At 42.7% G+C, this 13,073-nt stretch overlaps 2 protein-coding genes across 4 annotated transcripts in view; both read left to right on the top strand.

The window, feature by feature from the left end:
- The window catches only part of LOC144695628 (butyrophilin subfamily 3 member A3-like), a 267,537-nt gene that overhangs the window by 85,062 nt on the left and 169,402 nt on the right, over positions 1–13,073 (top strand). The gene's annotated exons all lie outside the window — the stretch shown is intronic.
- LOC144695630 (butyrophilin subfamily 1 member A1-like) overlaps positions 1–13,073 on the top strand; it is a 99,812-nt gene that overhangs the window by 11,299 nt on the left and 75,440 nt on the right. For 2 of the 3 annotated variants that reach the window (XM_078566533.1, XM_078566534.1), the window contains exons 2-3: positions 5,228–5,315; positions 7,888–8,235. In XM_078566533.1, the coding sequence (XP_078422659.1) occupies positions 5,255–5,315; positions 7,888–8,235 (409 nt within the window). In that variant the 5' untranslated portion in view covers positions 5,228–5,254. Of the gene's footprint in view, positions 1–5,227; positions 5,316–7,887; positions 8,236–12,712; positions 12,853–13,073 lie in introns of all 3 variants that reach the window. The other variant, XM_078566535.1, reaches the window with a different exon arrangement.

Here is a 13,073-nt window from a genome sequence, read left to right as displayed (position 1 = left end):
TCATTGAACCAAGATTGATCCCCTGGCTTGGTGGCAATGGTAGAGTGGGGGATATGCCAGGCTATGAGGTTACAGATTGTGGTTGAGTACAATTCTGCTGATGACCTGCAGCACCGCATGGATGCCCAGCCTTGAACTGCTAGGCCTATTTGAAATCTATCCCATTTAGCATGGTGGCAGTGCCACACAACAGGATGGAGGGTATCCTCAATGTGCAGATGGGACTTTGTCTCCACCAGGACTGTGCGTTGAAAATAGCCAAAAAATGGTCAAACTAAACCAAAATCTAACCACCCAGGTCTAATTACTGAGGTTAGCAGACTGCAGTGTGCTCCAAAAGAGTTCACACCCATATTATATAGGACAGAATAACCTTTTGTGATTTGTTTTTTAGCCCACTGCAAATGTAACCTTGTATCTTGACTTTTTCCTGCAGCTTAACATAATGATGATTTTTCAACTTTGTTCACCATAACACTCCTGGATGTATTTCCTGATCAGTATTTCTCTGCCAAAGGTAAGTTTTCAAACTGCATGACTTTTTAATTAATGCTTAAAAAAAGATAAACTTTCTTAAGAACGTGGACAAGACACAAGTAAGGAATGTCAGCTCTGAGATTATACTGTTTCTTTGAAATACTTCTTTGAAATTCCACACTCCATTAGTTTACAAGAATTGTTATTTCAAATGGGTTACTCGTCAGCTAAAACTAGCAGTTTGCTAAACGATGTGGGGATGGAGACTGTGGAAGTGATTCCCATAATCTTTCAATCTTCCATTGATATGAGGGAGGTGCCAGGTAATTGGAGAGTGGCAAATGTGACAGCCTTATTCAAGAAAGTGTATGAGGACAGGTCCTATTAACTGCAGACCAGTTAGTTTAACATAAGTAGTGTGTAAAGTTTTGGAAACAATAATTAGGGGAACGAAGTAGGCACTTGGAGAGGTTTGAGTTGATTAAGGAGAGCCAACACGGATTTGTAAAAGGCAGATCGTGTTTGACTAATTGAATTTTTTGTTGAAGTAACAGAGAAGGAGAAGGGACATAAAGGTGGACTGTAAAAGCTTCTTTAGGTATGTGAAAAGGAAAAGATTAGCTCGGACGAATGTGGACTCAATACAGGTGGAGGTAGGAGACTTTATAGTGGAGATCAGGAAAATGGTGGAGAAACTAAACAGTTACTTTACATCTGCCTTAACGGAAGAAGATACAGAAAATTTCCCAGAAAAAATTAGGTGACCAAGGGACTTGTGAAACTAAAAGCACTTAGTATTAGTGAAACTCTTTCGAGTTATCAACAGTCACAGATTGCAACTCGTTCGAGTACAATCACAGTTCTTGGTTTCCGGGAGTGGGACATGAACCCACAACCCTCTGATTCAAAGGTGAGGGTGCTATGAACTGAGCCACAGCTGAAGAGGCAGTACTTGTAAAGTTAACTAGATTGGAGGTTGATAAATCCCCGGATGAGATGAGCTTCATCCCAGAGTGTTGAAGGAGGTGGCTGGAAAGATAGTGGATGCATTGGTGGTTATTTTTGAAAACTCTATAGATCCTGGAAAGGTTCCTGCAGACTGGAAAGTAGCAAATGTAACCCCACTATTTAAGAAGGGAGGAAGAGGGAGAATGGAGAATGACAGACCTGTTAGTTTGACATCAGTAGCAGGGAAAATGTTAGAATCTATTCCAAAGGATGTGGTAACTGGACATTTAGCTAAGAATGGTAAAATTTTGCAGAGTCATCATGGATTTATGAAAGGGAAATCATATTTGACAAACCTGTTGGAATTTTTTTGTGAATGTTACTTGTAGCATAAATAAAGGAGAATCAGTGGATGTTATGCATTTGGATTTTCAGAAGACTTTCGACAGGGGGGTTAGTAAATAAAATTAGAGCACATGAGATTGGGGTAAATTTACTAGTATGGATTGAGAAATGGTTAACAGACAGAAAGCAGAGTGTAGGAATAAACAAATCATTGTCAGGATGGCAGGCTGTTACTAGTTGGCTACCACAAGGAGCTGTGGTAGACCCACAGCTATTCACAATCTATATCAATGATTTAGATGTGGGGAGCAATTGTAATATTTCCAAATTTGCTGTTGGCACCAAACTGGGCAGGAATGTAAGTTGTGAGGAGGATGCAAGGAGGCTTCAAGAGGTCTTGGACAGGCTAAGTAAAAGGGGTAGAACATGGCAGATGGAATATAATGTGAATGAGTGTGAAGTTACAAATGTGAAGGTAGAAGAAACAGAAAGGCAGAATATTTATTAAATGGTGAGAGGTTGGGAAGTGCGAGTTTCCAAAGGGACCTGGGCGTCCATGTTCAGGGGTTATTAAAAGCTAGCATGCTGGCGCAGCAAATGATTAGGAAGGCAAATGGTATTTTGCCTCCATCAGAGGGGGATTTGAGTACAGGAGTAAGGATGTCTTGCTGCAGTTGCGTAGAGCCTTGGTGAGACCACACCTGGAGTATTATGTACAGTTTTGGCCCTCTTATCAAATGAAGGATATTCTTGCCGTAGAGGGAGTGTAACGGAGGTTCGCCAGAATAATCCCTGTGACAGTGGGATTGTCTTGTGAGGAGATATTAAGGAGACTGGGTTTGTATTCTCTGGAGTTTCAAAGAATGACCTAATTGAAACTTACAAAATTCTCGCAGGGCGAGACAGGCTGGATGTAGATAAGACATTTCGCCTGGCTGGTGAGTGTAAAACCAGGGCTCAGAAGAGGTAGACCATTTAAGACTGCGTCTTCACTCAGAGAGTGGTGAATCTTTGGAATTCTCTGTCCCAGAATGTGGCGAAGCTCAATCATTGAGAATGTTTATGACAGAAATTGATAGATATCTGGAGACTAATGACGTCAAGGGATATGGAGATACCACGGGAAAGTGGCATTGAAGTAGATAATCAGCCATGATCTAATTGAATGACAAAGTAAGCTTGATGGTCCAAGTGACCTACTCCTGGTCCTGTGTTTCTATGATGAAGGGAAAACAATTGAATTTTAAGATAGCCTTTGACAAAGTACCACATAAAAGACTGGCTAACAAAATTGTGGCTCATTGAATAGGAGGATCAGCTTCAGCTTGTATTAAAAATTAACCTAAAAATAGAAAACAACGAGTCATGGTAAACGGTTATTTTTCAGACTGGAGGATGGTAGACAGTGCTGTTCCTTGAGGGGCAGGGCTTCTGTGAGGGTCAGTGCTAGGACCAGTGCAAATACAGAGTAAACCTCCACACTTTTCTGATGATACCAAACTCTGAGGAGTTGAAAATGGTGAGGATGATACAAATTGACTGTAGCAAGACATATATAAGCCATCAAAATGGACAGACAGGTGGCAGATGGAATTTAATACAGGGAAGTGTGAGGTGATTCATTTTGGCAGAAGGGATAAGGAGGGGCAAATTAGACTTAATGACACTTTGCAGAGACAGAATGACCTTGTGATGCATATGCATAGATCTTTGAAGATGGCAGGACATATTGAGAGAGTGATCAGCAAAGCATATGAAATGTTGGGCTTCATAAATAGAGGTGTTGAGTCCAAAAGCAAGGGAGCGATGTTAAACTTTTATAAAGTTCTTATGGTAGGCCACATCTAGAGCACTGCATTCAGTTCTGATCACCGCACTTTAGGAAGGATGTGAGGGTGCGGAGAAGATTTACCAGAATGGTTCTAGGGATGAAGGGTTTTCATTACAAGTTTGGTTGGAGATGCTGGCTTGTTCTCCCTAGAGCAAAGGAGATTGGGGGAGATTTGAGATGTAGAAAATTATGACAAGTTTGGGTAATGTAGACAAGGAAAATCTTTGACAAAGTACCACATCAAAGGCTGGTGAACAAAATTGTGGCTCATTAGCTAATGGTACAGGGATTGGGGACTTTAGGCAAGAGATGTAGGGGGGAATTTGAGGCAGAACTTTTTTAACCAATGACTGATAATGACCTGGAACTCGCTGCCTATGAGTGTGGTTGAAGCAGAAACAATCAATGATTACAAAAGGAAATTGGAAGGGCGTTTGAAGGAAATAAAATTGTAGGGTTACGGGCATAGAGCAGAGAATGAGACAGACTGAACTGCTCTACAGAGAGCCGGCATAGACTCAATGGGCTGAATAGCCTCCTGTGCTTCATATAAATCTACAGGCCAGACATGCCTCTTCTAATGCGGAGCAAACTTGCCCACCATATAACTGCCTGCTGCAAATACAATTTTCCCTTAGGTTGCCATTTTTGTCAAAGCAGATCGGTTCCTGGAGGCTATAGGAGGCACACCAGGTAAATCAGTTCATGAACCTTGGGGAGAGTCCATGTCGTAATTGCAACAAAAAAGCAGATGGTCAGACATATATTTTGCTAGATGGCCTCATTATGAATGCCTGGCTAGGTCCAAGACCCACTAATGGATTCAGCCCTTTGGGGAATCTTTATACAGCTGCAAAGGGGACTGCTAGTTTTGTTTCATTGAGTATTATGAGCTTGTAATAAGTTTATCTTTCTTTGAAGTAGTTTTTCAATGTCTGATTTTTTATTTGAATAAGTTTAGGAAGTGTTAAGTGGTTTGAAGCTTTTTTAAGGGGATTATTAATAGCTCTGTTTGACAGTTTTATGAGCTTATAAGCGGGGCAATTTTTTAAGCAGAGTTTGAATGGCTGATTGTTTTTACTTTGTCTTCTTAGCATTTCAAAGTCTTCCCAGTATTATTATATGGTTTATGAGTTCTGTACATAGTGGATACTGGATGAGTGGACGTGGGGGTGCTTGGGAGATATGAAGGGATATGGAGAGGGTATGGGGTGCGTGGAGGATGCATTGGGGAATGGAGGGGTCACTGGAGATATGGGGAACATGGGGGGACGGGGGAATGGAGAGCCCATGGGACATATGAGAGAGATTTGAAAGACTTGAGACCTTTAAAAACTTACCTGAATTCGGCAGTTAATGTCGTAAAAAAGGGGGTGTCCCCTCTCCGTTGCTCCTCTTCATCAGTTTCCTCCTGGATCATTGCTCCGAGTCTTTGTTGATGCAGTCGGGAATAGAAGGCCTGGCTGGGAGTCGCAAAAGGTAAGCATGCAGTGATCTCCACAGACAGCAGCGATGTGAGCGGCATCACCACTGATTAGAAGATCTGGCTCTTTATGTTAATAAACTTAATTTCAGTGCTTTGTTATGCCTCTTTACGAAATATATCTTGGAATTATTTTTTTTCAGGTGAAACACATCAACCAGTTCTTTCCAATGATGAAAGGAAGATGCTTCAGCATTGTGTTCCTACTGGCTTTTCATCCTGTACTGTCAGGTAAGCAATGGAATTGTTACTGCAAATCTGACTGACAATTTGCTTTGGAACAAGCATATCTTCACCAGCTTAGCTAATGATTGTTTGAATTTTCACAATGAGAAATAGCCCAAAGGGTCTTTTTCCAGGGGGAAATCCACCTAATCCTCTTCCTATGTATCCTTCAATCTGCTTCAGATACATTCACCAGCATCTAATCAAACAGCTCTACACCCTCTCACTACCAGAGACAGCCATGGAAAAGGGTGCACACAATAAACCTGAACCTATCCTTTCTCTTCATAGAAACTGATAGACCTGCATTTCCAGCATTTTTTGTTGTTTCAGATTTCCATCATTTGTCGTCTTTCTTCTCATTATTGTCACAGCTCTATTATTTCAAGAGTGTATAAGTTCTACCCACCTTTTCTTGTGCTCTTCATTCCTCATTGCTGCCCTGAGAATTTAAATCTTTGAACATACTGAAGATATTATCAGGATCAAACATTTTGAAAATTTCCTTCTTAATCTTGAGGACTTTGATTAAAGAATCAAATTTCTCTCCTAGAAAAACAAATCTAACAGTGTAGCTAAATGCGGCGGCCAACTTGTACAGATTAAGGTCACATATACAGCAAATTAGTTAATTGATTAAAGAATCTGTTTATGATATTTGTTGAGTGAGAAATATGCCACAACATTGGGAGAAATCCCTAAACTACTTTAATTAGTGTCATGGGATCCTTCACACCAACTGGAACAGATGCACCAGACTTTGGTTTATGCCTCATTAAAAAGACAACAGTTCAACTGTCCCTCAGTACTGCACTGTAAGTTTCAGCCCATATTGTGAGCTCAAGAATTCACTAGAGTTTAGAAGAATAAGAGAGGATCTGATTGAAACGTATAAAATTCTAACAGGGCTAGACAGACTAGATGCAGGGAGGATGCTTCCCCTGGTTGGGGAGTCTAGAACCAGGGGCCACTGTCTCAGGGTATGGGGCAGGCCATTTAGGACCGCGATGAGGAAACAATTCTTCACTCAGAGGGTGGTCAACCTGTGGACTTCCCTACCACAGAAGGCTGTGGAGGCAGGGTCACTGAATATATCCAAGAAAGAAATAGATAATTTTTTGGATATTAGGGGCATCAAGGGGTATGGAGAGAAAGCGGGAATATGGCGTTTAGATAGATGATCAGTCATGATCATATTGAATGGCGGAGTAAGCTCGAAGGGCCGAATGGCCTACTCCTGCTCCTAGTTTCCATGTTTCTATGTAAGAATGGAAGTGGGGCTTGAATGTAGAAAAAGCAGTTTTAATTGGGCTTGTGCTTGCTGACCTCGACTGGCTGTGGGTAAAGCAGTGCCTTAATTTCAAAATTCTCCTTCTTTTCAAATCCCCTCATGGCCTCACCCCTCCCTATCCCTATATCTCCTCCAACTTGACAACCAACATCCCTCTATTTTATTTTGAGTGCACAGGTGGTTTCTTTAACTGCTTGACTGTACATGTGGAATAATCTAAAAGAGGTCAGCTGTTCCATCCTGCGTGGTCACTTTTGGGTTACCGCACAGTTTGAAGGGAATATTGCCTACAACCTTCTGAGAGTGCGCTAATCTAATTCTGATATGTTCAGGATTCCCAGCCTTCAGCCCCCTAGGCCCTAATTTCTGGAATACCCTCCTGAAATCTCTCAGTTTCACTAGCTCGCTTTACTCCTTTAAAATATTTTAAAAATGTGTCTTTTTGACCAGGCTTTTGGCCATCTGCCCTAATCTGCGTCATGTGGCTCGGTGACAAGTTTAGTTTTATAATGCTCCTGTGATGCACCTTGGGACATTTCTTTACATTAACTGCATTGTATAAACACAAGTTGTTCTTGTTTAAAACATCATGAACAAAATTGAAGTGTACACAGCGAAGTTCTTTGCTCAGCAATAAAGGGCTGAACTGGAATACTATTAATCTGAAAATAAGTCATCTGAATGGCTCATCCAAAATAGTCTGCTCAGAATATCAGTAATGGAACTGAATATACTGCTTCCTGTACTTGGGATTTGCTTCACAGCCAGTGTCACCACCTGACATTACTTCCATGTTATGTAGATATGTAAACACTAACTGAGTAACCCAGAAATGGTTGGATTTGTTGCATTAGATGTTGAGAAAATTATGGCTTGATCTGTTCTCTGGTGCAAATCATTCAATAATTTCATGTTCCCTGTGTTATGATAATGAAGGAAACAAGCTAGATTGAGTCCAGAAATATCGGACTTTAAAAATGAAACTGAGTGTTTAAAAAATGCTTACTGGTAAGAATGCCCATTTACCAGCTGACCTATTCATATAAACTCTGCTTGGCGAACCAGTAAATGCGTAAACAATACAAGAAGGATGAGTTATAGTTTTTGTCATGTTCTGTTCTTTTTAATGCCTTCTTTTCTGAATTTATTTTCCAGATTCATGATTTTTGGAAGAAGTACTAGCACTAAAAATGAAATTTTATTTGTTTCCTTTAACTATCTCCCTGAAGATTAAACCTGGTCCCACAGTAAGTGCGTTGACGTTGTTTAAAATGTTATATTTTACAGAGAGATTCCATGTTTTTGTGCCAGAAGATCCCATCGTAGTTGTTGTAGATGAAGATGTTGTATTAGAGTGCCAACTGGTACCAGATATATCTCTGGATAACTTGGAGATTCGATGGTTTAAATTGGACTCAGATTCACCTGTACATTTATACACCGATGGACAAGATCGACCTGATGTGCAGGACAAAGCTTATCAAGGGAGAACAGAACTTTTTAAAGATGAATTTCTTCGTGGAAATGCTTCTCTCAAACTGAAGAGGATAAAAACATCAGATGAAGGAAGCTATACGTGTTTCGTTGACTCCAAAACATATCGTGACGAAGCAGTGATAAATCTGAAAGTTGAAGGTTTGTCCATCTAGTTGCAAATTACGAATGGTTGATGAGTATGAGTCAAGTTTCAGCATTTTTAGGGTATGGAGATAAACAGGAAAGTGGAGTTAAGGATACAATCAGATCAGCTATGATCTTGACAAATAGCAGAGCAGGCTGAATGGCCGAATGGCCCATTCCAGCTCCTCACAGAATCACAGAATTGTTACGGTATAGAAGGAGGCCTTTCGGCCCATCATGTCTGTACCAGCTCTCTGAGCATTTTAACTTAGTGCCAATCTCCTGCCTTTCCTGGAATCTCGCGCACTTAAATAGTCATCCAATGCCCTCTTGAATGCCCCAATTGAACCTCTCTCCACGACAATTCCAGGCAGTGCATTCCAAACTCCAACTACTTGCTGCGTGAAAAGGTTTTTTCTCACCTCACATTTGCTTCTTTTGGAAAACATTTTAAAACTGTGCCCTCTGATTCGCGATCTGTTTACGAGCGGGAACAGTTTCTCCCTAAGGTACTCTGTCTAGACTCCTCGTGATTTTGAGAACTTCTATCAAGTCCCCTTTTAGCCTGCTCCTCTCCAACGAAAACAGTCTCAACTTCTCCAACCTTTCCTCATAACTGAAGTGTGTCGCATCACTGGAACCATTCTCGTAAACCTCTTCTGCACTCTCTCCAATGCGCTCACATCCTTCCTATAGTGTAGCACCCAGAATTGTACACAATATTCCAGCTGAGGTCTAACCAGTGTCTTATATAAGTTCATCATTACCTCCCTGCTCTTGTACTCTATGCCCCTATTAATGAAATCTAGAATACTGTATGTTTTAGTACCAGCTCTCTCTACCTGTCCTGCCACCTTTAATGACTTGTGTACATATACACCCAGGTCTCTTTGCTGCTGCATACCCTTTAGAGTAGTATCCTTTATCTTATACTGTCTTTCCATATTCGTTGTACCAAAGTGTATCACCTCATACTTCTCTGCATTGAACTTCATCTACCACCTATCTGCCCACTCCACAAATTTGTCAATGTCTTTTTGAAGTTCCACACTGTCCTCCTCACAGTTTACAATTCTCCCAAGTTTTGTGTCGTTCGTAAACTTTGAAATTGTCCCCTGCTAGATCTAGATCATTATATATATCAGGAAAAGCAAGGGTCCCAATACCGACCCCTGAGGAACTCCACTATAAACCTTCTCCCAGCCCGAAAAATACCCATTAACCATTAGTTTCTGAATCCTATCCCTCAGCTAATTTTGTATGCATGTTGCTACTGTCCCTTTTATCCCATGACCTATAACTTCCCTCTCAAGCCTGTTGTGTGGAATTGTATCGAATGTCTTTTGAAAGTCCATTTACACCACATCAATGGCCTTGCCCTCATCAGCCATCTCTGTTACCTTTTCAAAAAACTCCAGCAAGTTAGTTAGACACGATTTTCCTTTAACAAATCCATGCTGACTCCTCCGAATCAATCCACATTTTTCCATGTGACTGTTAATTCTATCCCGATCAATTGTTTCTAGAAGTTTCCTCACCACCAAAGTTAAACTGATTGGTCTGTAATTGCAGGGCAGATTTTTACAACCTTTTTTGAACAACGGTGTAATGTTTGCAATTCTCCAGTCCTCCGGCATCTCCCCCGAATCCAGGGAACATTGAAAGATTATTGCAGTGCCCCTGCAATTTCCACTCTCACTTCCTTCAATATTCTTGGATGCATCTCATCTGGTCCTGGTGCCTTATCAACTTATAAGTACAGACAGCTTATCCAATACCTCCTTCCTTATCAATTTTAAACCCTTCTAGTGACTTAGTTTCCTCCTCTGTCACCATGGCCTGGGCGGCATCTGCCTCGTATGTAAAGACAGATGCAAAGTATTCAATTAACAGCTCAGCCATGCCTCTTGCCTCTATGTGTAAATTCCCTTTTTGCTCCCTAATAAGCCCTTTTCCTTTTACCACAGTTTACGATTAATATGCTTATAGAATACTTTAGGATTTCCTTTTGTTAGCTGCCAGTCTTTTTTCATAATCCCTCTTTGCTTCTCGTATTTGCTTTTTCATATCCCTTCTGAACCTTCTGTATTCAGCTTGGTTCTCAATTATATTTGTTACCTGACACCTGTCGTAAGCATACTTTTTCTTCTTCAACTTAATTTCTATCCCCTTTGTCATCCAGGGAGCTCTGGATTTGTTTGCCCTACCCTTCCATTTTGAGGGAATATACCTCGACTGTGCTGAATCTTCTCTCTTTGAAGTTGTCCCATTGTTCAGCAAAGGTCCTGCCAACATTTGGTTCCACTCTATCCGGCCCAGCTCCGTTCCTGCCCCAGTGAAGTCCACTCTGTGTCAGTTGATTATTCTTACTCTGGATTGATCAATGTCATTTTGCACTGTCACCCTAAACCTTATGATACAATGATTACTGTCCCCTAAATGTTCCTCCACTGTCATTTGATCTACTTGGCCCACCTCATTCCCAAGGACCAGGTCTAGCTATGCCTCCTTTCTTGTTGGACTGGACACATACACTTGTAGGAAATTCTCCTGCACACAATCCAGGATCGCTCATGCCCCTTGCACTACCACTACCCTGGTCTATAAAGGGGTAATTAAAGTCCCCCATTATAACTACTCCGTGATGTTTACACCTCTCTGTAATTTCCTTACAGATTTATTCCCCTACATCCTTCCCACTAGCTGGTGGTCTATATATTACACTGAGCAATGTAATTCCACCCTTCTTATTCCTTAGCTCTAGCCAAATTAATTCTGTCCTTGAATCCTCTGACACATCCTCTTTCTCCAATACTGTAATACTCTCCTTAACCCATCTCCTTTTTTCCCTTTCCTATCTTTTCTGAACACCATGTAACCAGGAATATTTAACACCCAGATCTGCCCTTCCGTAAACCAGGTCTCCGTTATCACCACAACATCATAATCCCACAAGGCAACAGCACTAGCAAAACAACCCTCAAGGAACTCAGTCCTGGCTCTGTTCAGATTGTCACTTGTACAGGTGGCATCTTCCCCAGAGCCAGTCCCAGTGTCCCAGGAGCCTAAAGCCCTCCCTCCTGCACCATCATTCTAGCCACGCATTCATCTGTCTTATCTTTCTATTTCTGTACTCACTTGCATGTGGCACTGGGACTAATCCGGAGATTACTACTTCAGAGGTCCTATTTGCTAATTTTCTACTTGGCTTCCTAAATTCCGATTGCAGGACCACATCCCCCTTCCTACCTATATTGTTAGTACCGATGTGGACCATGATCTCTGGCTGTTCGACCTCCCCCACAAAAATGTCCTGCAGCTGTTCTGTGACAACCTTGCCCTATCAACAAGGAGGCAACAAACTATCTTGAAGTCATGTTGACAGCTGCAGAAATGCCTGTCTGCTCCCCTAACGAAAGAATCCCCTATCAGTACTGCCCTTCCGCTCTTCTTCCACCACTCCTGTACAGCTGGGCCACCCGTGGTGCCAAGGGCTTGGCTCTTGCTACACTCCTCCAAGGATCCATCGCCCTCACCAATATCCAGAATGGAAAACCGGTTAGTGAGCGGGACCTCTGGGGACTCCTGCACTATCTGCCTGTTTCTCTTGGATTGCCTGGTGGTCACCCATTTCCTACCTGCCTGCTTGCCCCTAACCTGCGGTGTGACAGCTTCTCTGAACGTGCTATCCATGTAGTTCTCTGCCTCATGGATGCACCTCAGTGACTCCAGCTGCTGCTCAAGCTCTGAAATGCGGAGCTCAATCTTGTGCAGCCGGTGACACTTCCTACACATGGGCTCGTCTGGATCACGAGAAGTGTCCACGACTCCCCACTTGCCACAGGACGGGCATTCTGCTTGCTTGAGCTGTCCTGCCATGCCTTAACTTTAAACTTTTAAATCACTTTACTCAAACTTTAGTTACTTTTACTTACTTTAACTTACTTTAACCTTACCCTTGTGCAATTAACTATAAACTGGAGGTTAGTACAAAGCAGAAATTCTTCGCCCTCACCCACAAATCACCTCCCTTCTCCTGTGCCTATAAATTGTTACTTTCCCTATGCTTGTTTATAAATTTATGGGCTGAATTTTTGCCTTGACGGGCAGGCGGGCCCGAGTGACTCGGCGGCGGGCGGGCAGCTGATCGCCGCGGCCGAAACGGGCCGCGCCGCCATTTTGCACCGGTGGACCAATTAAGGCCTGCCCAGCGGGTTTGTAGCTCCCGTCTACATCTGGAAAATCCAGTCAGTGGCTGGCATGTTCAGACCGTCTGTTCCAATGGGGAACCGGCAGTCTGTATAAAGAGCGGCCAGGCATCCTCCTTTAGGCTGTTCACCATGGCCATTCATACGGAAGGACATGATTTGAGGGCAGAGGAGGAGGAGGGGGGCAGGCTGTAGGATAGGCCACTGTGCCCCTTGGTTCTCAGAAGGCTGCCCTGCTGCCCTCCTCCAAGAGGTGTCCAACCATCGGGATGTCTTGTTTCCAGAGGATGGGATGAGGAGGGCGCCCCACGTCACCAAGCAGACGCGGCAGGAGGTGACGGAGGCTGTAAGTTCCCATGACGATGTGCAGCACACTGGAACGCAGTGCCGCAAGCGCTTCAATGATTTGCTGCACTCTGGAAGGGTGATTACCATGTCAGCCTTGGCCATTTAACCCAGCAAGTAGCCTTAGCCTTTGAGGCTTCCCCCGCCACGTCTTAGTGTCGTTACTGCATTGGGCACTTGGCGCACGCTGAGTGGGCAAACAGATAATGACCATGCTTACATCAGCCTTAGCGGTTGAGGTGAAGATGGGTTCTTCCTCCTGCATATGTTGATGTTTGTAGCATTTGAGTAGTCTGGGGG

The sequence above is a fragment of the Cetorhinus maximus genome, chromosome 21, assembly GCF_964194155.1.
Source record: "Cetorhinus maximus chromosome 21, sCetMax3.hap1.1, whole genome shotgun sequence".
Classification (NCBI taxonomy): domain Eukaryota; kingdom Metazoa; phylum Chordata; class Chondrichthyes; order Lamniformes; family Cetorhinidae; genus Cetorhinus; species Cetorhinus maximus.
Note: the sequence above shows the minus strand (reverse complement) of the source record. Positions and strands in the feature narration are given on the sequence as shown.